This window comes from Acomys minous (genome assembly GCF_964271855.1).
Source record: "Acomys minous genome assembly, chromosome: 16".
Classification (NCBI taxonomy): domain Eukaryota; kingdom Metazoa; phylum Chordata; class Mammalia; order Rodentia; family Muridae; genus Acomys; species Acomys minous.
The window spans coordinates 95,170,795-95,195,436 of NC_140498.1; the positions used below are offsets into that span (position 1 = coordinate 95,170,795).

General features: G+C 50.6%; 2 protein-coding genes and 1 long non-coding RNA gene across 3 annotated transcripts; all 3 read right to left on the reverse strand.

The window, feature by feature from the left end:
• Positions 1-547: 547 nt before the first annotated feature.
• LOC311585840 lies at positions 548-18,395 on the reverse strand. The gene is made up of 3 exons (XR_014775365.1): positions 17,836-18,395; positions 7,242-7,386; positions 548-1,490 (listed from the first exon to the last, which is right to left on the reverse strand). It is a non-coding gene; the product is annotated as an uncharacterized lncRNA (long non-coding RNA).
• Positions 2,499-5,357, reverse strand: LOC311585839 (uncharacterized protein C12orf76 homolog). Its single transcript, XM_084761453.1, has 2 exons — positions 5,159-5,357; positions 2,499-3,696 (listed from the first exon to the last, which is right to left on the reverse strand). The coding sequence occupies exons 1-2, from the start codon at positions 5,289-5,291 to the stop codon at positions 3,611-3,613; spliced, it is 219 nt and encodes a 72-aa protein (XP_084617579.1). The 5' UTR covers positions 5,292-5,357; the 3' UTR covers positions 2,499-3,610.
• Positions 18,396-22,656: 4,261 nt separating the features above from the next.
• On the reverse strand, positions 22,657-23,347 carry LOC311586678 (NADH dehydrogenase [ubiquinone] 1 alpha subcomplex subunit 6-like). The gene has a single exon (XM_084762809.1). It carries the CDS (start codon positions 23,310-23,312, stop codon positions 22,929-22,931), a length of 384 nt encoding a protein of 127 aa, XP_084618935.1. The 5' UTR covers positions 23,313-23,347; the 3' UTR covers positions 22,657-22,928.
• Positions 23,348-24,642: the final 1,295 nt, after the last annotated feature.

Sequence of the window (24,642 nt, forward strand, 5' to 3'; positions counted from 1 at the left end):
GAGATCAGCCTGCCTCTGCCTGAGTGCTGGGATTAAAGGCGTGCGCCACCACGCCCAGCTAAGAATTGTGATCTTAATTCCTCATAGCCACCTGCCTTTTTCTGTCATGGGCCGACGAAAACTCTTTCCTGCACATACGTCATCACATCACCAATGTGGGCATCACATTTGTTTCCTCCTCGGCGTGGTGGTCTGTGAGCAGACCCTGACAAGAATAACTGCGGTCTGTCCGCGCTGCCTCACCAAGGGGACCCAGGCGGCTCCCGGGTCTGCGCCCATTGCTCTGCGTTCCTCAAGTCGGACTGTGTCCCCAGGAAGTCACGTGAAAAGAGACTTTAAAAGCACCGCACCGACGTGTTGAGCTTTTCCCATGTGTTCTCTCTTAAATCGCAAATAAATACACTTCCTTAGAGGGTGCTCACAGTTCCACCTGCCTGGGCCCTGCCTCATCTGTAGTGTGTCTTCCAGTGACTTCTGCTCACAGTGCCTGGCACCACCACCCCAGCCTTCCTGCCCAGGGCACGGTCAACACTTCATCCAGTTCTGGGCCACTTGGATCCTCTCTAAGTGCCTCCTGGAAGTGGGGTACCCTCTAGAAGAAAAGGCAGACCAACACCCACACTGCTGATGGATCGACAGACTCACTCCTCAGCGGCACAGTGCTGGGGTTGGGGTGAGGTGGTGGTGGCTATTTTTAAGGCATTCTGGTGAAAGTCTGGGCCTTAAAACAGGCAGTGGCTGAGTGATGATGTCAGGGTTCTAGAAGTGGGGCTTGGTGTTCTCGGAATCCGAGAAGAGCAGCTCCCCTTGGGGGTGAGCACTACTTGAGCCACAAGGACATCGTGCGCATCCCCTTTAAAGGCTCATGGGTGCGCCATGGATTACTTAATGAGTTAGCTGACACTGGGGCGTTCTGCCCGGAAGCACTGCTGTACCCAGTCTGTTCCAGTCTTGTCACACGGCATGAAGAAGTGTGAGGGGAAAGCTGGCCTGAGTAACGACAGGAACATGTTAGCAGCAGCTTGGGCTCAGGCTGCTCCTGACCGGCGGCCAGTGAGTGATGGAGGCCCAAGTGCTACCTACACCTAAGTGTAGAAATAGCTGTGGGTTTAAGACCGAAGTCCAAACTGGGCATGATGGCACACACCTTTAATCCCAGCATTCAGGGAGGCAGAGGCAGGTGGATCGCTGTGAGTTCGCAGCCAGCCTGGTCTACAAAGTGAGTCCAGGACAGCCAAGGCTACACAGAGAAACCCTGTCTTTAAAAACCAAAAACCACACAACTGACTTTAGTCCAGGTAGAAACCATGTCACTACTTACTGCGCCAGTGTCCCCAGACCCCAAGCAGCACCAGGAGACAAATTCAATGCAGAGAGACACGTGTTTCACCTGTAATCCCAGCACTTGGGAGGCAGATCCCAGAGTTCAAAGCCAGCCTGGTCTACAGAGCGAGTTCCAGGACAGCCAAGGATACATGGAGAAACCATCTCTGAAAAAAAAAAAGAAAGAAAAGAAAAGAAAAAAGAAAAGGTGTTTGCAATAGCACCTGTGTTTGGTCACCCGTTCCGCTGGCTACACAGGTAATATCGGGACAGCTTGGCTGAGTCTGATGACCTTCACTCCTTGCATTGAAAAAGGATCCATCTGTAGCCCTGGCTGGCCAGGAGCTCCTCAGAGGCACCCACTTCTGCCTCGTAGTGCTGGGATTAAAGGTGTGCACTACCACCAGGCCTGGCAATTTCTATTTTTTTTTATTCACTTACTTTTTATCACGGGAGTGTCCGAGGAGAGAGCATGTGCACATGAGTGCTGCTGTCCTCAGGCAGGGGCCCCAGAGCTGGAGTTACAGGTGGGTGTGAGCTGCCTTATGTGCCGGGAATCAAACTCTGGTCTTCTGGAAGAGCAGTGCATGCTCGTAACAGCTGAGCCATCTCTCCAGATGACCTGGAACCTCTCGGAAGGGCGGCCTGTGACAATGTCTCCTACATTTCAGCATGTCCTGTCACTGGGACTTCAGAGTGCTGGCGCTGCTGTGCTGAGAACAGAAACACAGGCCTGCTCTCCACCCCCCACCCCCGCCGGCCTGAGCATCTGTGACTCAAGCTTTACTACTCCATGTAACGTGCTTAAATCCCACTGCACAGGCCAGACTCTCTCTCTCTCTCTCTCTCTCTCACACACACACACACACAGAGCCTTATGTTGACATTTTCTTTCTTCCTTTTTATATTTGTTCAATTTTTCTTAAAGGATTTTGTGTAAGTGAGTGTTTGCCTTTGTGGAGGTCTGAGCACCACATGTATACTTGGTGCCCACCAGTGGTCAGAAGGCATCAGACCCTCTGACCTAGAGTTCCAGGTAGTTGGGGGTCACCATGTGGGTGCTGGGAACCAAGCCTGGGTTCTCTACAAAAGCAACAAACCAAGTGAACCATCGGGACAGCACACCCTGCACTAAGCACTTGGGAAGACAATGAGGAATGAAACAGCGGACTGGATTCCTCTTTAATCTTAATTGACATTTTAATGGCTCAGTGTTACCAGGTTACAGCCGAGACCCCAACAGTTACAGTGCTTCTTATCAGTTAATTCACATCAGTGCAGGTTGTTAAACAAAACAAGGCCAGTGCTATGCAGAGGGGAAACACACAGGCATTACAACAACTTTATAACAAAATGAATTCTAGCAGCTTGAAAATAAATAACCACTCTCTAACAGTGGAAGTATCAACAGGGAAAATCTGGTTCAGCAGCAGCACATGAAAAGCTCAGAGTCTTGTCAACACAGCAGCCTGCACATGGTCCAGCCTTCCACACCAGGGAGAAAAGGTTCCCATCTGGGAGGGCACGGCCGAGAGGGACATCGATGTGTCTGACTCAGGTGGAGCTGTTCCTCTGACAGACAAGTCCAGTCCAACCCAGAGCCTCCCAGGCTGAGGGGCCACACGACTACAGACCTAGGATGCAGCTGTGGCTCAGCGCCAGTGCAGCAAGGAATGATGGGTAAGCACCCCACAATCAGCACCGGCTTTGGGGCCAGGGTATTGTAGGGGGCCATTCAGTAGAGCAAAAACGTGGTGTTTGCTTTTCTTTTTACTTATATTCCTGTGTGGAGGTCAGAGAACAACCCGAGGGGTCGGTTCTCCCTCCTACCAGGTGAGTTCCAGGAACCAAAGCCAGGCTTGGCGGCAAGTGCCTTCACCTGCTGAGCCCTCCTGCTGCCCCGTGTGTGGCTGACGCACTGTGCCAGAATGGTAGGACGCTCGCTACACTGTCCTCTTACAACGTCAAGCATTAGTGATTATTAGTGATTATTCCTCTTGGTGGCCCTTCAGGGAACCTTGCAGTGGACGAGTCTTCACAGGGAACCTTGGAGCTTCAGGCCTCACTTTTAACCAGTACACCCAAACAAAAACAAACACAATGCCACCGACTCAGGAGCAATGACTGATGTTGGGGAAACAACCACTGACAGACACTTTTCTATAAACCCTGTAGCATTTTCCACCCGCTCGGATCAAAGGTCACTTCCCAGAAGTACTGATTCCATGTCTCCATGCAACACAACTTCTCCTGTCCCAGAAACTTGCAGGCTGTTCCTATGTGGCTGTCACCGACGACGGACGGGCTTGTAGACACAAAATGCCATAAGGATGACGGTCACCAGCAGGATGCTAAAAATGGTTCCCATCAACACTGCAAAGGGAAGACAGGTTACCTCGAGGGGGTTCCACTAAAAGACAGTGCTTTTCCAACTGCTACTTGCACCGACGGTGTTTACTGCACTGGGTGCCAGGAACCAGCCATAGTCAGGCACTTACTCAAGTCACCCCACAGACACGGGAAGAACCGCAATACAGTATGAGAGGGTGGGCAACAGCGGGCGGGGTGGGCGGGCTAGGGCAGTCCCAGGGGTCAGCAAAGCAAGGGCCTTGAGGCCAGAACGAGCCAGTGAGCAGAAAAGCATCATGGGAACCATGCTGAGAAGCAGCTGGCAAAGGGTTGTGTATGCGTGTGGCGCAGGGATGTGGGTGAACAAGTATGTACCCTGTGCACACGTATGCGGGGCCAACACGGGACGTCAGGTCCTAAGTATGAAGAAAGGCCTTTGGAAGGCTGCAGGCAAAGACTGATCCAATTAGCTGGGAAAACAGATCCTCTAGCTCTGTTCCAAGAAGCATCTCCTCCTTATGGGAGATGACAGGACCGGGGAGCCCTACTTCATCTTTAAAACCGGAAGATGTGACAAACAAGCCAGTCCTGTGCTAGCTGAACCTGGACAAGGGCCTCATCGCCAAAGCAGCAATAACTTCACAACCCTGCTTTGAAACAAACAAACAAACCCTTTTGTTTTTGTGTGTCTAAGGTGTTTGTCTGAGGTGTCAGGAGTATCCAGGCTGACAAAACCAGCTCTCAAGGATTAGGCTGGAGACCCGTGAGAACTTAGTGGTACGTTAGACACGGGAGAAACCAAGCAGATTGAAAGACAACCCAGAAACGATACCACGCGGCCACGCACTTCACAGACACACAGATGTACTAATGAGGAGAGACGGGACGGCTGAAGCAGGACAGATTCACTCTGAGGGCTGCCCAGCTAAACACCGGGGCTCCTTTCGAGGTCACGCACTCCCGTTTGTGTGTAGGTGTACGTAACAGATATTTTCCCCCAGAGTTGTTTCAAGCCCCAACAAATCCCAGATTCAAGTACTGGCATTGACCACTTCCTACCCGAATATCCCTGAGCTCTGGGCTTCATTTTCCTTTTCTGTAAAAGAGGGTTGAAAGCCCTACGTTTCTCACAGCTTACACCGAGGCCCAGAAAGAATACACGTAAACAGCGCTGGGCACAACAGTTGGTATGCAGGAAGCGCTGAAACTTGTCAGTTACAAACGCCATCTCTGAGAACGGGCCTATTTAAAAGGAAGAGGGATGCAGGGTGAGCCCTGCCGCCTAGCCTGGATACACAGAGCTGGACCGCGGCGCAGGAACCCAGGCCTCCGGCTTCCAGCAGGTGCCGCCAGCACACAGGGAACCGGCGCCGGCTCCCAGGGTTTAAGCTGGGGGCTGACAGCAAGAAGACCTGCTTCGCGAGGGCCGTCGGGCCAGACAGCTCCCACCCCCCGCCCCCCGCGCCCGCCCGCCCGCCCCGCTCACCCAGGTTCTGCCCACGCAGCACCGCGTAGGGACGGCTCCGCTCCGGCGGCGCCCCGGGGCTCGGGGCCTCGGCCCGGCCCAGCAGGAGGCTGCAGAGCGCAGCACCCAGGCGCAGCCATCCCGCACGCAGCATCTCCGGAGCCTGCACCGCACGGATGGTGCGCACCCCGCTTCCGCCTCAAGCCCCGCCCCTAATCGCACCCTTTCCGCGGACGTCCCACTCCGCTCCCGAGGTTGCCATGGAAACTAGACGCGGCTGGCGGAGGAGGGGCAGGGGACCGGACAAGGTTCTGCCAGTGCGGAGTGGCCCGGGCTTAAAGCTCCACCCTGGCCACCTTCCGCGGGGACCAACGTTCCGCCCAGAACGTTCCGCTGTGGCAAGCGCTCGCGTGAACCTTCCCTGTGAAGGCTTTGCTTTACAAACCCATGCATTTTCGTTTTAAATCGCCACCATAGTCCCGAGAAACAGACACCGTCTTCCCATTTTACACACGCCCTCTCAAGGACCCCGTATCCTGAACATCTTTTTCTAAAATTGAAGCCTCTCCCCTCTCTCAAAATAAACTCACCCTACCCAGCGTCCTGCTTAATTCAATCGCATTAAACCTATCACCATTTGACAAATGTAATGCTTATTTTCTTATTTAAATAAACAACAAAAACAAAAATAACAAAAATGCAGCTGAGCAATGGTGACCCACGACTTAAATCCCAGCACCCAGGAGGCACATCTCTGAGTTTGAGGCCATCCTGGTCTACAGAGCCAGCTCCAGGACAGCCAAGGCTACACAGAAGTACCCTATCTGGGGGTGGTGTGTGTACGTGTGTGCGTGTGCGTGTGTGTGTAGGATCCACCAGGGCAGTGATTTTGGTTTTGTTTACTGTTTTGTCCAGAATCGTAGTATGTTATGTTGAATGAATGTTCACTGGATGAACCAGGAAACTAAGTTAAGTGTTGGGGTCAGTTGTGAGACAGATGAGCACCTGTGCTCCTCCAGGATTTTCTCTTCCTCTCTCCTCTCCTCCCTTTTTCCCTCCCCTCCCCAACTCCAGCTTCAGAAAGTACAACCTCAGCTACCACTGTTTCCAATATCTCGTGCCTCTTCCCTGCAGCCGTTTCCACCCAGCCTACCAGAGGGGCTGCTGTCACCAGTGCGGAAGAAGCGCCAAGACAGCTCTAAACGCAATTTTCACGGAAGGATCGGCTGTGGCTGGTACAAACACCCCCCTTTTCTGACTGCATAAGCAGGCTATTCAGCTCACTGGGAGACACTCCCCTGCGCTGCCTTCCTGGGTGTCCCAGGATTAGGCGTAGTAAAACGCTTCTCTCCGTGGCCTTTTGTGTTTGTGAGTCCACGACTGCTTTTGATATTCTCATTCGCAGAGTGGGCTGAGCCGGTAACATGGAGAAGAGGCCAAGCCAGTGGAAGGTGAGTGTCCACAGAAGCAGGAGACTCTCAGAGCAGAGGTTAGAGGAGCAGGCAGAGCACCAGCTGCGCTGCAGAGAAGCACTAGCAGGATTCCTGTTACCCACGTTAAGCTGGAGTGCGCAGAGTGGCGCACCTGTGTCCCGGGACTCTGCTCCAGAAGAGACGGGGTCAGAACAAGCTGACTTATGAGCTCTGGGTTCAAGTGAGAGCTCCTGCCTCCCTCGATATATAAGGTACCTTCATACCTTCAGCGTCCATAGAGGCCAGAAGCTGGCATTGGATACTCTGGTACTGGAGTTACAGATGTTTGCTAGCCACCATGTAGATACAGGGAACTAAACCTGGGTCCTCTGCAAGACCAGCAAGTGCTCTTAGCCACTGAGCCATCTCTCCAGCACCTTCTGTGTGTTTGTGCATGCATGCACGCGCATGTGTGTGTGCGTGCGTTCGTGTCTGTGTGTGTGTGTGTGTGTGAGCTATATAAGTGCAGTGTCTGTGGAGGCCACTAGAGGTGCTGTATATCCTCTAGAAGCTAGAGTTACAAGTGGTCGTGATGTATCTTCTGAGATCTTTCTCCACCCCCTAAACCCACTGTCCTTTATACTGATTTTTTAAAAAGTAGACTATAAATATAGTATAGAAATCACTCTTACCAATTTGAAATTCAAAAGTACGATGGTGGTAGACACAGGCTCTGCTCCCTTTCCTTTGAGTCTTCCTACCCAGGATGTTCACACAGTCTTGCCCCAAGAGCATACATACCATCCAGGGGCCAATTAGCATCTTCCATCTCTTCAGCTGCAATGACAGGTTCAGGACCTGAGTTAGACCAATGAATTATAGGTAGCTCTCTGTCCACCCAAGCTCTTGAGGAAAGTGATTATTATTATTATTATTATTATTATTATTATTATTATTATTATTATTATTATTATTACCACTACTACTACTACTACTACTACTACTACTACTACTACTACTACTACGACGTGTCTCTCCAAACAGTCCTGTTCTGGAACTCACTATGTAGACCAGGCTAACCTCAAATTCATAGAGATCTACCTGCCTCTGCCTCCTGAGTGCTGGGTTTAAAGGAATGCACCACCCTTAAGTAACTCTTTTTGTGGTTTGTAGCAATCTTTTTTTTTTTTTAAAGATTTATTTCTTTATTAAGTATACAGTGTTTTGCCTGCATGTACCTCTGCACGCCAGAAGAAGGCACCAAATTTCATCATAGATGTTAGTGAGCCACCGTGTGGTTGCTGGGAATTGAACTCACGACCTTTGGAAGAGCAGGTGGTGCCCTTAACCTCTGAGCCATCTCTCCAGCCCCGTAGCAATCTTTTAAAACTACCAGAACACAGCTGGGTGGTGGTGACTCACACCTTTAGTCCCAGAACTCAGAAGGCAGAGGCAGGCAGATCTTTTTGAGTTCAAGGCCAGCCTGGTCTAGACCATGAGTTCCAGGACAGCCAGGGCTACATGGAGGAGCCCTGTCTTGAAAATCCAAGCCAAACAAACAAAACCCCCAAACCTACCGGAACCCATACATGAATCCAGTCACAAAACAATTTCGTTCTGTGGCCACTTGTCTTGACATTGATCACCAATAAAAGACAAAGCAATGCCTGCCCCTCCCCAGACACACAAACAAGGAGGAGCCCATTCGCCAGGTTAAAGGTCACACACACTATCTGCCCGACATGGACTTGATTTCCTTGGCAAACTCCCAAAGCAAATGACGCCCAGGGCGAGGGATCCTAGGCACTGCAGGTGGCTGTCAAATCCCTGAGAACTCCTAGGGACTCCTATGGGGCTGAGCCCAGAGTCCCAAAGTGCACCAGGATTCCACCCCCTTCAAGCAAGGTCACAGGACAGGACACTTTCCAGGCAGTCATTCCGGCACCAAGGGACCATTGAGTGAGGGGAACAGTCTGCACATGATACACAGTGTTGCAGGATATTTGATCACACTGTGAACTCCAAGATCGTATTGTTTACTGGAAAAATCTGTTACGTGGCTTAGCCCTAGAACACATCTTTAATCCAAGAGTTCTCTGCTTGAGTATTGTAAACAGGATTAAATAAAGTCAACCATAGTCAGGAGGCGGAGCAAGCAACCAGTTGACAGGGAGTGAACATAGGAAAAGAAAACCATAGAGAGTATGAGGAAGTCAGGAGGATGGATAGAGAGACCCATGGGAAGTAGAAGGGAGGGACATCCAATATAAGGGGTTTTGTTTTGTTTTAGACAGTGTGGGGAAGGAGAATTCCTTTTCTTTGGGAACGTTGGGTGAGTAGGAAGCTCAGCAGGTGTAAGACCCCCTCCCCTGTGCACCCGCCATAGCAAGCATAGCAGCAGTAACGCTATCTTGCAAGGCAAGACTAGAATAATAGGTTCCCGGGATAAGATGAGGCCTGGGGCCCAGAGGAGAAAGATAAAAGCATGCTGAGATAACAGAAACAGTTTGTCCTTGTCAAACAGGATATTTATGGTCGGCCATCTGGCCCAGGGAACGGGTAAACTCCCCTGTTCCCAGAGCCCATTTGATGACCGGGCCATAACCTCACTTCATGTCAAACAAGATATTTATGGTCGGCCACCTGGCCCAGAGAACGGGTAAACTCCCCTGTTCCTAGAGCCCATCTGATGACCGGGCCATAACCTCGCCTCATTTAAATTTACCAATCAGAGCCCTGTAACTATGCTTCTCGCTTCTGTACCCGCGCTTCCCGCTAAAATCCCTATAAAAGGCCCCCCGAAAGACTCGCTCGGCGCGCCAGCCTCTCCAGAGACTGAAACGCCCGGGTACCCGACCCCCTGCAATAAAGCCTCTTGCGTGTTGCAACCGGAACCTTGGTCTCGCTGGTTCTTGGTGGGGGTCTCCACGTTAAGACCACCGTGTTGGGGGTCTTACATTTGGAGGTCCCACCGAGATAGAGACCCCCACCCAGGGACCACCGACCCAAATTCGGGAGGTAAGCCTTTGTGTCGGCCGGCTCAGTCGTTGTTATTGTCCCGTCTTCGTGTTGACCGTTACGTGTTCCGGCGTCTGTACAGACTCTCTGAATCTTGACAAGGACTAGAAGGAGTTGACGGACTCGGACTTCTTCCTTGTACCCCCGGGAGACGTCCCGGCGGGATTCCGTAGGGACTCCCCGTCCCACCAGAACCCTGTCTGCCCCAGGGTTATTTGGGGCCCCGGCCCATCTGAGAGGCTATTCGCCCCATCTGGGAGACGAGCAGCCATCTCCAACCTCTGTTTTACTTTCGCTTTGGCGCAAGCGTCCCGCGCAGGCTGTTTTTGGTCTTTTGTGTCTAGTTTTCCTCTGTTGTCTTTCGTTTTATATTTTTGGTACCATGGGTCAGACTCTTGCCACCCCATTAACCCTTACCTTACAGCATTTCAAAGAGGTCCGTGTCATTGCACACAATCTGTCAGTGAAAGTCCGCAAGGGCAAATGAGAGACTTTCTGTTCCGCCGAATGGCCCACGTTTAACACCGGGTGGCCATGAGATGGCACCTTTAACCTTTCTCTCATTTTACAGGTCAAGTCCAAAATTATGGACCCTGGACCACACGGTCATCCGGACCAGGTCCCCTACATAATAACTTGGGAATCTCTCCTTCGTGACCCCCCTCCATGGGTCAAACCTTTCCTCACTCAGCCCCCTCCTATCCCCACCTCTCTTACCACGCCCGCCTTAGCCCCTCCCCTGGCCCCCACTCCGACGGCCCCCTCTGGGGCCGGTCTCTATCCCGCCGTTGTCCGCCCCCCCCTAAGGTCTTGCCTCCGGACGAGGGGCCCCTCCTTGACCTCCTAACCGAGGAACCACCCCCTTATCAGGCCCCAGCGGCCCCAGGCCCAGCCTCACCGGCCGGACCCCCGACTCCCTCGGCTCCTCCCTTGCCGGGGCCGCCTGAGGATATTGCTCCCGCCGCAGCGCCCGAGGCCTCACCAATGGCCGGCCGACTCCGTAGCCGGCGCGAAGTTCCACCCCAGACCTCTCAGGCCTTCCCCCTTCGGGCTGGCACAGGTGGCCAGATGCAATATTGGCCCTTTTCTGCCTCAGATTTTTATAACTGGAAAAACAATAACCCTCCTTTCTCTAAGGATCCCTCCCGGTTAACTTCCCTTATTGAGTCTATTTTAGTCACTCATCAACCCACCTGCGACGACTGCCAACAGCTCCTACAGACGCTCCTCACCTCCGAAGAGAAGCAGCGCGTCCTCCTGGAAGCACGCAAGAACGTCCCAGGAGCTAATGGGCGGCCTACCCAGCTGCCAAATAAAATCAACAGTGCTTTCCCCTTGGAACGACCGGACTGGGACTTCAACACTGAGAAAGGTAGGGCCCACCTACGTCTTTATCGCCAGCTGCTCATAGCGGGTCTCCAAAAAGCCGCCAAATTTGGCCCAAGTTAAGATGGTTACTCAGAAAGCAGATGAGACGCCGTCAGCTTTTCTTGAGCGTCTGAAAAAGGCTTACAGGGTTTACACTCCATATGACCCTGAGGACCCTCTCCAGGCCACCACTCTGGCCATGTCCTTTGTCTGGCAATCTGCCCCAGATATCAGACGCAAATTAGAGAGATTGGAAGAACTCAAGGAGAGTACAGTTCAGGATCTTTTAAAGGAGGCAGAGAAAGTTTATAATAAGAGAGAGACGCCGGAGGAGAAAGAAGAAAGGCTTAGGAAAGAGTCCAAAGAAAAGGAAGAGAGATTGAGAAAAGAAGCGGAAGAAAGGGCAAATGCTAGAGATAAAAAGAGACATAGGGAAATGAGTAAACTGTTGGCCACCGTAGTTTCAGGGCGCCAGGATAGTCAGGGCCAGGGAGAACGGAGAAAAGCCCCTGTGGATAAGGACCAATGTGCCTATTGTAAGGAGAGAGGCCACTGGGTACGGGACTGTCCCAGACGTCCCAAAGGGCCCCGTAGGGCCCCCCCCCTCCGCGGCTCTCCTCAACCTAGAAGACTGAAGAAGTCAGGGTCAGGAGCACCCCCTGAACCCCGGCTAACTCTGAATGTGGGGGGGCAACCTGTCACCTTCTTGGTGGATACGGGAGCTCAGCACTCCGTCCTCACCACCGCACCGGGGCCCCTGACAACAAAGACTGCCTGGGTGCAAGGAGCGACTGGCGGGAAGCCTTACCGCTGGACTACCGAGAGGAAAGTACATCTTGCAACCGGTAAGGTCTCACATTCTTTCCTTCATGTCCCGGACTGCCCATATCCCCTCCTGGAAAGAGACTTGTTAACCAAACTCAAGGCCCAAATTCACTTCGAAAAAGGGCACACGTATGTGACAGGACCACTAGGGCGGCCTATTCAGACTTTAGTATTAAACCTAGAAGACGAATACAGACTGTATGAGACTGACCCCCCTGGGAACGATGCCCCTAGCCCAGACTGGCACGCCCTTTACCCATCTTCATGGGCCGAAACTGGGAAAATGGGCCTAGCTCACCAACAGCCCCCCATATTAGTACACCTTAAGGCTTCTGCCACCCCAGTCTCTATTCGGCAGTACCCTATGTCCCAGGAAGCCTACCTGGGGATACGGCCTCATATTCGGAGACTCCTGGACCAAGGCATACTGACTCCTTGTCAGTCTCCCTGGAACACCCCTTTGCTTCCTGTTAAAAAGCCCGGGACGGGGGATTATCAGCCGGTCCAAGATTTGAGAAAAGTCAACAAACGGGTTAAAGACATACATCCTACTGTCCCCAATCCTTATAATCTACTGACGGGGCTATCCCCAGACCATGTCTGGTACACTGTGCTGGACTTAAAGGATGCTTTCTTCTGCCTAAGACTGCACCCCTCCAGCCAGCCTCTCTTTACATTCGAATGGAAGGACCCCGAATTGGGGATTTCAGGGCAACTAACATGGACACGGCTGCCCCAGGGATTTAAAAATAGCCCCACCCTGTTCGATAAGGCCCTACACCGTGATTTGGCCGACTTCAGGGTACAATACCCAGACCTCATATTGCTCCAATATGTAGATGATCTCCTCTTGGCAGCCCCCTCTAAGCAGAACTGCCAACGGGAAACCCACGCCCTCCTACAAGTCCTGGGATGGCTGAGGTATCGAGCCTCTTTCAAGAAGGCACAAATTTGCCAGACTGAAGTGACCTACCTAGGTTACTCCATCAAGGATGGACAGAGGTGGCTCACCCCGGCTAAAAAACAAACTGTCCTCCAAATCCCGCCACCGCGGTCCCCCCGTCAACTCAGAAAATTTCTAGGAACAGCGGGCTTTTGCCGCCTCTGGATCCCTGGGTTCGCAGAAATGGCAGCTCCCCTGTACCCCCTTACCAAGCCAGGAACGATGTTTACCTGGGGGCCCACCCATCAACAGGCCTTCAAGGCTATCAAGACTGCCTTAATCTCAGCCCCCGCACTGGGGCTGCCCGATTTAACCAAGCCCTTTGAGCTGTTCATTGACGAGAAGCAAGGCTACGCCAAGGAAATTCTAATCCAGAGACTGGGGCCCTGGAAAAGGCCTATAGCCTACCTCTCTAAGAAACTGGACCCCGTGGCAGCAGGCTGGCCCCCTTGCCTACGGATGGTTGCTACAGCCGCCTTACTCCTTAAAGACTCTAATAAACTCACCATGGGACAGCCAATTACTATCTTGGCGCCCCATGCCATGAAATCCCTGGTCCGGCAGCCCCCAGACAGATGGCTCTCCAACGCCCGGGTAACCCATTACCAGGCCATGCTTTTAGACTCGGACAGAGTCACCTTTGGGCCAATGACCAATCTCAACCCTGCCACGCTGCTCCCTCTCCCAGACGGGCCCGAGGATCATGACTGTCAGCAAGTCCTGGCGGAAACCCACGGAACCCGCCCTGACCTCACTGACCAGCCTCTCCCTCGCCCAGACTTCGTTTAGTATACGGATGAGAGCAGCTTCCTGGATAACGGGACACGACGGGCCGGAGCGGCTATCACCACCACCAACCAGGTAATATGGGCCAGCCCTCTGCCCCCAGGGACCTCCGCCCAGCGTGCTGAACTGATCGCCCTGACCAAGGCCCTGGAACTGGCAAAAAAAAAAAAAAGCTAACAGTATATACAGACAGCCGGTATGCCTTCGCCACGGCCCACGTACATGGAAAAATCTATCGGCGCCGAGGACTCCTCACCTCAGAAGGTAAAAAAATTAAGAATAAGACTGAAATCCTGGCCCTCCTGAAGGCCCTCTTTTTACCCCACAGCTCAGCATCATCCATTGCCCGGGCCACCAGAAAGGGGACTCCCCTGAGGCTCGAGGTAATCAGCTGGCTGACGAGACAGCCCGCCAAGCCGCTACAAGACCCCTCGACACTCTCGAGGCACTCTCCTTACAAGAGGACACCGGAGCGCCAGGACAGCAGGACCGGAGTTGGAAATTCACCAACGACGACATAGAGAGACTTCACAAGGTGGGCACTCTCCCTGAAGGCCCCAACCATTGGCGGTATCAAGACAAGGTAGTCATCCCCTCAAAAGAGACTATTTGATTGACTACTTCCATAAGCTCACTCATTTAAGTGCTCAGAAAATGAAGACCCTCCTCGAGAGAAAAGAGACGGACTTTTACCTCTTAGAAAAAAAGGAGGCCCTCCAGAGAGCCACTGACAATTGCCGGCCCTGCGCGTTGGTCAATAATAACAGGTCCTTGAACCTGTCAGGAACTAGGGTCCGAGGACACCGGCCAGGGACTCATTAAAAAATTGACTTCACGGAGGTCAAACCAGGTATATACGGGTACCGGTACCTGCTGGTCTTCATAGATACTTTCTCAGGATGGGCTGAAGCCTTCCCCACCAAACATGAGACAGCCAAGGTGGTTTCCAAAAAGCTTTTAGATGATATTTTCCCTCGCTACGGGATGCCACAGGTAATCGGGTCCGACAACGGACCAGCCTTCGTCTCCCAGGTAAGCCAGCAGGTGGCCAAACTATTGGGGATTAATTGAAAATTACATTGTTCATACAGACCCCAGAGTTCAGGACAGGTAGAACGCATAAACAGGTCTATTAAAAAGACTTTAACCAAATTGACGCTTACAGCTGGCACTAAGGACTGGGTGGCCCTGCTACCCCTGGCCCTATACAGGGTTAGGAACACCCCTGGCCCACATGGGCTTACTCCTTTTAAGATTGTCTACGGTTCACATGTTCCTATTGTTCACTTCCTTGACCCAGATATCGGCTCCTTCGCCACCAGGCCTTCCCTCCAGGCACACCTAAGAGCCCTCCAAGAGGTGCAAAATGAGGTATGGAAACCCCTAGCCCGCGCTTATAAAGACCAGCTTGACAAGCCCCTGGCCCCTCACCCATTCCAGGTTGGAGACTACGTCTGGGTCCGACGTCACCGGACCAAGAACCTCGAACCCCGCTGAAAGGGACCCTACGCCGTACTCCTGACTACCCCGATGGCTCTCAAGGTTGACGGAATTGCCACATGGATCCACGCTGCTCACGTCAAGGCGGCCAAAGACACAGACGGGATCACATGGAGAGCACATCAGACCGACAACCCTTTAAAGATAAGACTTTCCCGAACCTAATTCGCCCCATGACCCTCACTGTTCTCCTCCTAACCCTCCCCTGGACCCCGTCCGCCAGCCCTCATATCCCAGTACAACAAACCTGGGAGGTAACCAATAATGAAGGAGACACCACCTGGTCGATCACTGCGCTGCACCCCCCATGGACCTGGTGGCCGGACTTGACACCAGACATCTGTAAGCTGGCAGCCGAGTCATCTGACTGGCTCCCTGGCTCTAATCTCCCTGAATCCGGTAAGACTTCATGCTCTGGGGGCAGCACATCATCAGGCACTCTCCCCATCCATATACCCTCCGACCTTTATGGATGTTCAAACCAGTACACCCGGACTAATCTCCGGTCTGCCGAGTTCTATGTATGCCCGGGGCAAGGTCAATCTCGACAGCTTAAGCGTCAGTGTGGAGGGATCCCTGATTTCTATTGTGCTTCATGGGGTTGTGAGACTACAGGCGAGGCCTACTGGAACCCTTCTTCCAGCTGGGACCTGATCACGGTAAAGAAAAATAGCACCAATGACCCTAACTGCCCTCAGCCTTGCCAAAATAGCTATTGCAACCCTTTGGTCATCAAGTTTACAGAGAAAGGAAAACAAGATCGCCAATGGCTTAAGGGAAACAACTGGGGATTGCGATTATATGCCCCAGGAAGAGACCCTGGACTAATTTTTAAGATCAAGTTAACCCTGACTACAGCTCCCACTCTGGCTATAGGCCCGAACCCTGTCCTGACTAAGCCACATCAGGCCCAGCCAAGACCCCAGGTACTACCCCAACCCACGCCATCGATGCCATATTCAATGGGCCCTAGCACCCTCCCTGCCCTGAAATCACATCCTAATACAGGAAACCCACTTTTAGACCTGGTTACAGGGGCATACCAGGCCTTGAACTATACTTCCCCGGAAAAGACGGAGAAATGTTGGATGTGTCTCACCTCCCGACCCCCTTACTACGAGGGGATTGCCCTTATGGCCAGCATTACTAACTCCTCTACCCCAGACAATAGGTGCCTCTCCAATACCCCTCACCGTCTCACACTGTCTGAAATCTTCGGGAAGGGAACTTGCTTAGGGACCGTCCCCTCGTCCCATAAATCTCTGTGCAACACCACCTTGACCAGCACTCCGAAAGCTTCAGAAACCAGGTACCTTACCGGCCCAAATGGGACCTACTGGGCCTGTAACACTGGGTTAACCCCATGCGTCACGACATCCATCCTTAAAATGTCCTCGGACTTCTGTGTATTGATTCAACTCTTCCCCAAGATCACATACCATGACCCCTCCGACCTATATCGCCACTTTAAGGGGATCAATCGCTACCCTCGAGAGCCAATATCCATCACTCTGGCACTGCTATTGGGAGGATTAACAGTCGGGGGGGTTGCGGCAGGGATCGGAACCGGGACTACTGCTCTCACTCAGGTTGCTCATTTTCAGCAGTTACAGCAGGCCATGAACGCAGACCTTCAAGCATTAAAAAAAATCCATTAGTGCATTAAAACAGTCCCTGACCTCCCTTTCCGAGGTAGTGCTCCAAAATCGTAGAGGGTTAGATATCTTGTTCCTGAAAGAGGGTGGGCTCTGTGCAGCCCTCAAGGAAAAATGTTGTTTTTATGCTGACCATACAGGAGTAGTCAGAGATAGTATGTCTAAGCTGCAAGAAAGGCTCAAGCAGCGACAGTTGCAATTTAAATCAGGATGAACTTGGTATGAAAACTGGTTTAATAAGGCTCCTTGGTTCACCACTTTAATATCTACCATAACGGGCCCTTTATTAATTATTATCCTGCTCCTACTTTTTGGGCCCTGCATCCTTAACAGACTGATGCAATTCATCCGAGACCGCCTATCGGTTGTACAGGCCTTGGTTCTAACCCAACAATACCAACAGCTCCAACAGGTAGAACCAGAGGTCATTAAATGAAAGATTTCATTCAATTTACAACAAGAGGGGGGAATGTAAGACCCCCTCCCCTGTGCACCCGCCATAGCAAGCATAGCAGCAGTAACGCTATCTTGCAAGGCAAGACTAGAATAATAGGTTCCCGGGATAAGATGAGGCCTGGGGCCCAGAGGAGAAAAATAAAAGCATGCTGAGATAACAGAAACAGTTTGTCCTTGTCAAACAGGATATTTATGGTTGGCCATCTGGCCCAGGGAACGGGTAAACTCCCCTGTTCCCAGAGCCCATTTGATGACCGGGCCATAACCTCACTTCATGTCAAACAAGATATTTATGGTCGGCCACCTGGCCCAGAGAACGGGTAAACTCCCCTGTTCCTAGAGCCCATCTGATGACCGGGCCATAACCTCGCCTCATTTAAATTTACCAATCAGAGCCCTGTAACTATGCTTCTCCCTTCTGTACCCGCGCTTCCCGCTAAAATCCCTATAAAAGGCCCCCCGAAAGACTCGCTCAGCGCGCCAGCCTCTCCAGAGACTGAAACGCCCGGGTACCCGACCCCCTGCAATAAAGCCTCTTGTGTGTTGCAACCGGAACCTTGGTCTCGCTGGTTCTTGGTGGGGGTCTCCACGTTAAGACCACCGTGTTGGGGGTCTTACACAGGGTCTTTCTCCGCCTCTCTAAGATAGCAAACTTTCACCCCAACATCTGGCTCCAGCGCCCTCTAAAGTCGAAGGATTAAGATTTTTGTTAAAAAACAACAGCGCAGAGCTTACCTGGCTGAGCCAGCGGCTGTTCTGAAGAGAACGCCCGGAAAGCTCAGCCCCGCCCCCGCGCCCTGCCTGGCCAACCAGAGCCAGAAGGGCGGGAGGCCACGCCCACCGGTGGGAGCCGGAGTCAGTTTTATCTGGGTTCTGTGCTCTAGCGCCCCTTCTGGCCGCGATGAGTGATGGAGGAGCGTGAGAGGCGCTCAAGAGCCTCCATCACTGGCTGACCTTGCCTGGTCCATGAGCTAATCCCATAGAGAGCGAGTTCTAAGTTTAGAACTCGCGCCTGAACTTGCAGCATATCTGAAAGGAAGGGCCTGAGATCCCATTTTGCGTTTCCCAGCGTCCCAGTCATTTTCTATTCGAAGTCCTTTCTGCTTCGTGTCAAATACCACCGATGCTCTTTATTTCTCTTTATTTCCCTGGGCTGGGCCAGAGCCAAGGAGAAAATACCTCGAGATGAGTAAAAACAGGAATAGCACGCATTAAGCTTCTGTAATGCAGTGAAAGCAGCTTAAGAAGGAAGGTCTATGACGACAAATTAAGAAAACCAGACCTTAAATAAGCATTGTGATAGACCTCAAGGTATTAGGTTAAAGCGAAGAAACCAAGCCCTGCGTTAGCAGAGGGAACGGAATAAGAGAGGTCAGGGTAGCAATAAACAAGCCAAAAAGCAGGAAGAGGACAGCTGCGACTGATGTGAGAAGGCGGCAGATTTCCTCAAAAGTCGACACAGTTGACAAACCCTGTGCTGTATTAAGAAGAAAAACAAAACTTATAAAAGACACTGCGCTGATCCTAAGTCACAGACTGTCACCTCGCTTGAGCTCTCCATCCTGTGTAGCACAGGTGCCTAGACACGTGATCCTACGGCAAGATAGCACTACCACCTCGCTATCCTGGAGTGACCTTGGCCATGAACTCACCGCCGCAGGTGCATCCTTTCTGTGCCCAGTTCTCCAGGAATGCAGCAGGACTGGTTTTCAAATGCTTCCTCAGCAGGCACAGCTCGAGTCCTGACGTTGGTTCTAGGAAAGAAACGCACAGAACCCCTCAATCTGCAGGGTTTTTTTTTTCCATGCTAATAATAGCTCAAGTGTTATGCAGGGAAATTTGAGGTTTTTTGTTTTCGTTTCTCTTCGTGTGCCTTGGTGTTTTGCCTGCGTGTGTGAGGAGCTTGGGTGCCCTAGAACAAGAGTTACAGTTGTGGGCTGTTGTGTGGGTGCGGGGAATGGAACCCGGGTCCTTTGGGAGAGCCGTCAGCGCTTTTAGCCCCTGGGCCATTTCTCCAGCGCCAAAAACAAGAGGTTTCTAACCTCCCTTAACCATCAAGCTTTATCACACATCCTTAACCAAGTCGGGGTTTTCTCTAATTATAGCAGATTAAGAGGGTAAGTTCTGGAGATATTTCTCTGAATGGTATAATCTTGGTAATATCCTTAACCCTTGACAGTGCTTTATTTTTTTTTCCCCATACGAAGATTAAATCACCACTTTATTTTAGATCCGACCTAATGATGGTATCACAGGGTCATTTAAATTTGCTCGAGATTTTATTTCTACTTCATGTGTATGAGTGTTTTGCTTGAATGTATGTCTGTGCATTGCATTTGTGTAGCGTCCTCAGAGGGCATCCAACTCCCTGGGACCGGAGTTACAGATGGCTGTGAGCCACCCTGTGGGTGCTGGGAATGAAACCGGATAGATCCTCTGGAACGGCAGCCAGTTCTCGTAACTGCTGAGCCATCATGGTGGTTTGAAAGAGTGTGGCCCCCATAGGCTCATGTTTGAATGTTTCCTCTCCAGCTGGTGGTCGATATGGCCTGGTTGGAGGTGTGTCACTGGGGTTGGGCTTTGAGGTCTCGAAAGCCCAAGCTAGGCCCTCTCTTGGCTCTCTTCCTGCTGACTGTGGGTCGGGATGTAAGCTCTCTGCTTCTTCTTCAGCGCCAAGCATGCCTGCTTGCCACTGCGCTCTCTACTGTGATGGTCATGGACTGAACCTCTGAAACTCTAAGCAAGCCCCCTACCCCCCAATTAAATACTTTGGTTTTTAAAGTTACCTTGGTCATGGTGTCTCCTTACAGCGACACAACAGTGACTGAAACACCACCTCTCCGGCCCACAAGGTTATATCCGTAAGGATCCGGGCTGGCAAACAGGATTGCTAGTGCCTTCCTCTCTTAAATCCCCTTTCAGTCTCCTGCCTACTGGGATCTTCACCACTTTGTTGTCAACTTTCAAGCTGTTGTAACCTGCTCAAGCCCTACAGCCCCTCCCGTGAGGCCTAAGTTAGTTCCCAGCATAACTGTGGTTCCTCGGTCAACACCTGCTGTCACCTTTAGCACATCAGAAGCCATTTTGTCTCCAAGTCTCCATTTTGATCGTAAGGCGAAATTAAGTTCCGGGTCTCTCAGGCTCTACCTGCCTAGGAGCTTGAACAGCCTTTTACTTACAGATCAGTCCTTGTTGAACATTCTGCTTGAACTAATTATTCATGTTCCCCTTAAACAAAACCACGATGCCCTGCTATGTTCCTTTCTCTCAGAATGGTGGGGAACTGAAGTGTCCCCAAGCCTATGTCCTAGCCAATCAGATTAAAACACTTTGTCCAGTCACCTGGACATTGTGCTCAGAACAGAATCAATCATTCTTGTGTTTAGCTAATCAAAATGATGTAACCCTGCTCCCTCCCCTTGCCCCCCACCCCCACCCCCACTTCCTACCTAGTTATCTGGCTGTTACCTGGTTACAGTTTTCCAGTAAGAAACCTGCTCCTGAGTCCACTGTACCCCTGGCTGCGGTCCGTCTTGGGTTGTGGCCTGCTAATAAACCATCAACATCGCACTGAGATTGGTGTGGCAGTTCTTGAGTATGATCCTGCTCCTCTGGTAACTCATCAAATAGTATATAGCACAGCTTGGTTTCCACCGTTTAAATAAGGGGTGCGTTCCTTCTCCAACCTACAAACAGCTCACACGTTGTCTTCTTGAGTGAGAGTATTGGTGTGTAGCCCAGGCTAGTGCCAATTTTCCCGTCTCAGCCTTCTGTATGCTACGATCACAGCTGTGTACCACTAGGCATCTCTCTCTCTCTCTCTCTCTCTCTCTCTCTCTCTCTCTCTCTCTCTCTCTTTCTCTCTGTCTCTTTCTCTGTCTGCCTCTCTGCCTGTCTCTTTGTCTGTCTGTCTGTCTGTCTGTCTGTCTGTCTGTCTCTCTCTCTCTCTCTCTCTCACACACACACACACACACACACACACTGAGAGAGAGAGATGTTTAATCAGAATCAAATTTAAACTTTTTATCTAAAAATACCTAGTCAGAAATAGTGCTGGCGTGTTTTACATTTCAAAATGGGGGGAAAGCCTCTTTTTATTCAACATGTTAATATATCCCTTTAGCTTCTTCTTTATTAAAAAAAAAAAGTATTTAGAGTTGGGCCTGGTGACTCAGTTCCCCAGGGGGCTGACAGTTGACACAGGAGCTCAAGCCAAAGTTCAAGGTGTGCCGAGTTCAAAGCCATGCTGGGAACTTAGTGAAACATTGCTCAATATTTATTTTTTAAAGGGAGAAGGTTGCAAGAGCTGGGGATATACCATGGTGGTACAGTGTTTTTCTCTCCCAACATGTATGAGGTCCTAAGTTCAATCCCCAGTACAAAAACAAAAATCAAAACAATATAAACCAAATAGAGGGCGTGTCGTTTTTACCTTACCTAGCTCATTTGAATAAATACAGAATAATAACGTGTCCAGGCTCTAAGTTTTGAAGTGTGTTTTTACAGGACACACTAAGGCACATGACATGAGCCTGTCTACAGAGCGTTATGGCGGCAGCACTGTGCTGTGCTGGTGCACCACCCCGAATTGTCCATGATGGTCTGTCACCACTGTGACAGTGCACATCTGAGTCTCTAATTGAAGTGTCCCCGGCTGGGTGCTCCACACTGGAGGCTGCAGGGGTGCTCTGAGGTTAACAATGCCTAGACTTCTCTGAGATGACAAACTTTGGAGGTGCATTTACAGTTTTGTGGGTGCAGCATCCTCAAATAGATGGGCTCTACTTCACAAAATGCATTTTCCTCCCCTATAGTCACTACTCCCACCGCATTTCTGTACTGATTTAATATTACTTTGAACACTTGACTTTTTTATTCTCTCTAATTGGTTTTCTTAAGTATTTTTCTAAATTTGGAAAAACATGTTTTTTCTTTAAAGATTCTTATGTGCATTGGTGTTTTACTGCTTGGACATCTATGAGGATGCCAGATCCCCTGGAACTGCAGGTACAGTTGTGAGCTGCCATGTAGGCCCTTTGGAAGAGCAACCAGTGCTTTTTAAACACTGAGCCAACTCTTGAGCCCCGAACTATACCTTTTTTAAGGTCTTGGAGTTTTTTTATTTTCTTATGTATAAAGACTAGCATGTTCCCTCTTGTTGGGTCTTCAAGAATAATCCATTCAAGGAAGGTCGCTTAGTCCAAATTAAAATCTATGTCCTAAATCAGGCGTGGTGGTGCACACCTTTAGTCCCAGCTCTCGGGAGGAAGAGGCAGAGGATCCTTGTGAGTTCAAGTTCATCCTGATTACAAAGAGAGTTCCAAGACAGCCAAAGCTGTTACACAGAGAAACCCTGTCTTGGAAAACAAAGACAACACTATGTCCTTCTTGGACAGACTGAGACACTGCTGCACGTGTTTGGCCTGTATTTTGAGGTCAGATCATGGGACTGATCAGATGGGGACCATGGGTGGACTCCAGTAGAGATGCTGGTGACCCATCTTCCCTTCAGATGGCCCACAAGGGAAAAGAACCACACTTTTTTTTTTAAGATTTATTTATTTATCATATATACACAGTGTTCTTGCCTGCATGTACACCAGAAGAGGGCACCAGATCTTGTTATAGATGGTTGTGAGCCACCATGTGGTTGCTGGGAGTTGAACTCAGGACCTCCGGAAGAGCAGGTAGTTCTCTTAACCTCTGAGCCATCTCTCCAGCCCCGAACCACACATTTCTTTCTTTCTTTTTTTTATCATAAAGCAACCATCAATGGGTTTATTACTACTCTAATTAAATATTAACACGCACCTTCCCATTGGGTGACCTCATGGGTCATGGCCAATATAGAACTTGGACAGGAAATCCTTTGGCCTTGGTGTTTCTGTTGTTTCATGGAGGAACCGCATGTGTGTCTTCTGCTTCCATATCTCAATGGTTTCCTGGAGCTCCATCTTCCCCTTAATGACCAGATGATCAACCACCCTGGGGTCTGTGACTCGGGCATTCTTCATTAACATCTCTCGGACTTTATCCCGTCCCTGCTTTACAGTGATATCCAGCTGGAATGAGTGCACAGTGTTCGGGACCTCCCGATACCAAGCTTGGTAGAGCTCGCGCACCCTCTGCTTGGCCTCGTTCAGGTTGCAACTGAAAATGGGCTTCACCGAGGTACTGGCGGCAGCAGCCCGGCGAAGGCCGCTGGCCGCCATCTTTCCAAGGAAGCTCCGCCCCCTCGGCGCGCGCATACGCCGTGGCACGAGTAGGCGGGAACCACACATTTCTTAATGTCACTTTTGCATATACCCGTAGTTCTCAGCCTGTGGGTCACAGCTCCTTTGGGGGTTGACCTTTCACTGGGGTCACATATCAGATATTCACATTGTGATTCATAACAGTAGAAGCAGCAACAAAAATTTTATGGTTGGGGTGAATACCTGTTGTAGGTTATTTGATTCCATTGTGAACCCCAAAATTGTGAACTGTAAAACCCTGTATCTTGCTGGACGTGGTGGCGCACACCTTTAATCCCAGCACTCGGGAGGCAGAGGCAGGTGGATCGCTGTGAGTTCGAGGCCAGCCTGGTCTACAAACCGAGTCCAGAACAGCCAGGGATACACAGAGAAACCCTGTCTCGAAAAACCTGAAAAACAAAACAAAACAAAACAAAACTCTGTGGAGGATGTCTTGAGTGGATGTAACAACTGTCAATAAAGCACGGTTTAGCCAATCAGCTGGGCAGAAGGGCAGGAAGTGGAAAGTGGGACTTCCTGGAGAGGGGGCAGAGCCACAATTTGACAGTTGAGGAGGTAGCAGGAGAAGCGGCCCGAGGATCAGATTGGCAAGTGCTTGGGATGTATGTATGTTATGAGGTTTAGATTAGTTTGTTTTAATTTACGAGTAGACTAGAATCAGTTTAGATTCTGCCCGTCATAGTGCTGGCAGCCTTAAAGTAGGTTTCAGACTCTGTGTCAGTTATTGGAAGCCAATAGGCCAAACCAATACAATTTATTGCAACAAATTGGTACCCAATGTATTTAGTGTATCCACACCGTTGAAAAAGGATACTTTGTTATAGTTTGGTGGGGAGAATAGACTGCTATGGTTCCCACCAACTCACTATGGTAGAAGGCTCCTGGATCCTCTTTGACCTTATCTTGCCTTTTGTTGTTCAGGGAGAAAGGCAGAAAGCTGAGAGATGCCAGGCTAAGTTACCAACAATGAGAAGGGAAGAAGGAACCAAACTCTTTTCCATAGAGTTGATAACGGCTGAAATTCAGAACTTATTAGCTGCAAGGTATTTGTCAGCTCTCTCTGGAAAGGGTCCACCTGTGCGAATTAGCAATAACTAAATTCAAACGGATGGTGGGCAGGGCTTCCCTTACTGAAGCCTAAATTGGTGCAACTGACCCAAGACTTAGAAATTTTTTTGGTAACTCTTGAATATTTCTTGAGATTTTTTTAGATTTTGACTGGAATTGACATGAAATATTTGTGCAGGACCGGTGGTGGCACACACCCTTAATCTTAACACAATGGAGA

Coding starts and splice junctions, on each gene's coding strand:
- LOC311585839 (XM_084761453.1), bottom strand. CDS start 5,291: ATGCTGCGTGCGGGATGGCTGCGCCTGGGTGCTGCGCTCTGCAGCCTC. Junction 3,697..5,158: donor GCTGCGTGGGCAGAACCTGG/GTGAGCGGGGCG, acceptor TTCCCTTTGCAG/TGTTGATGGGAACCATTTTT.
- LOC311586678 (XM_084762809.1), bottom strand. CDS start 23,312: ATGGCGGCCAGCGGCCTTCGCCGGGCTGCTGCCGCCAGTACCTCGGTG.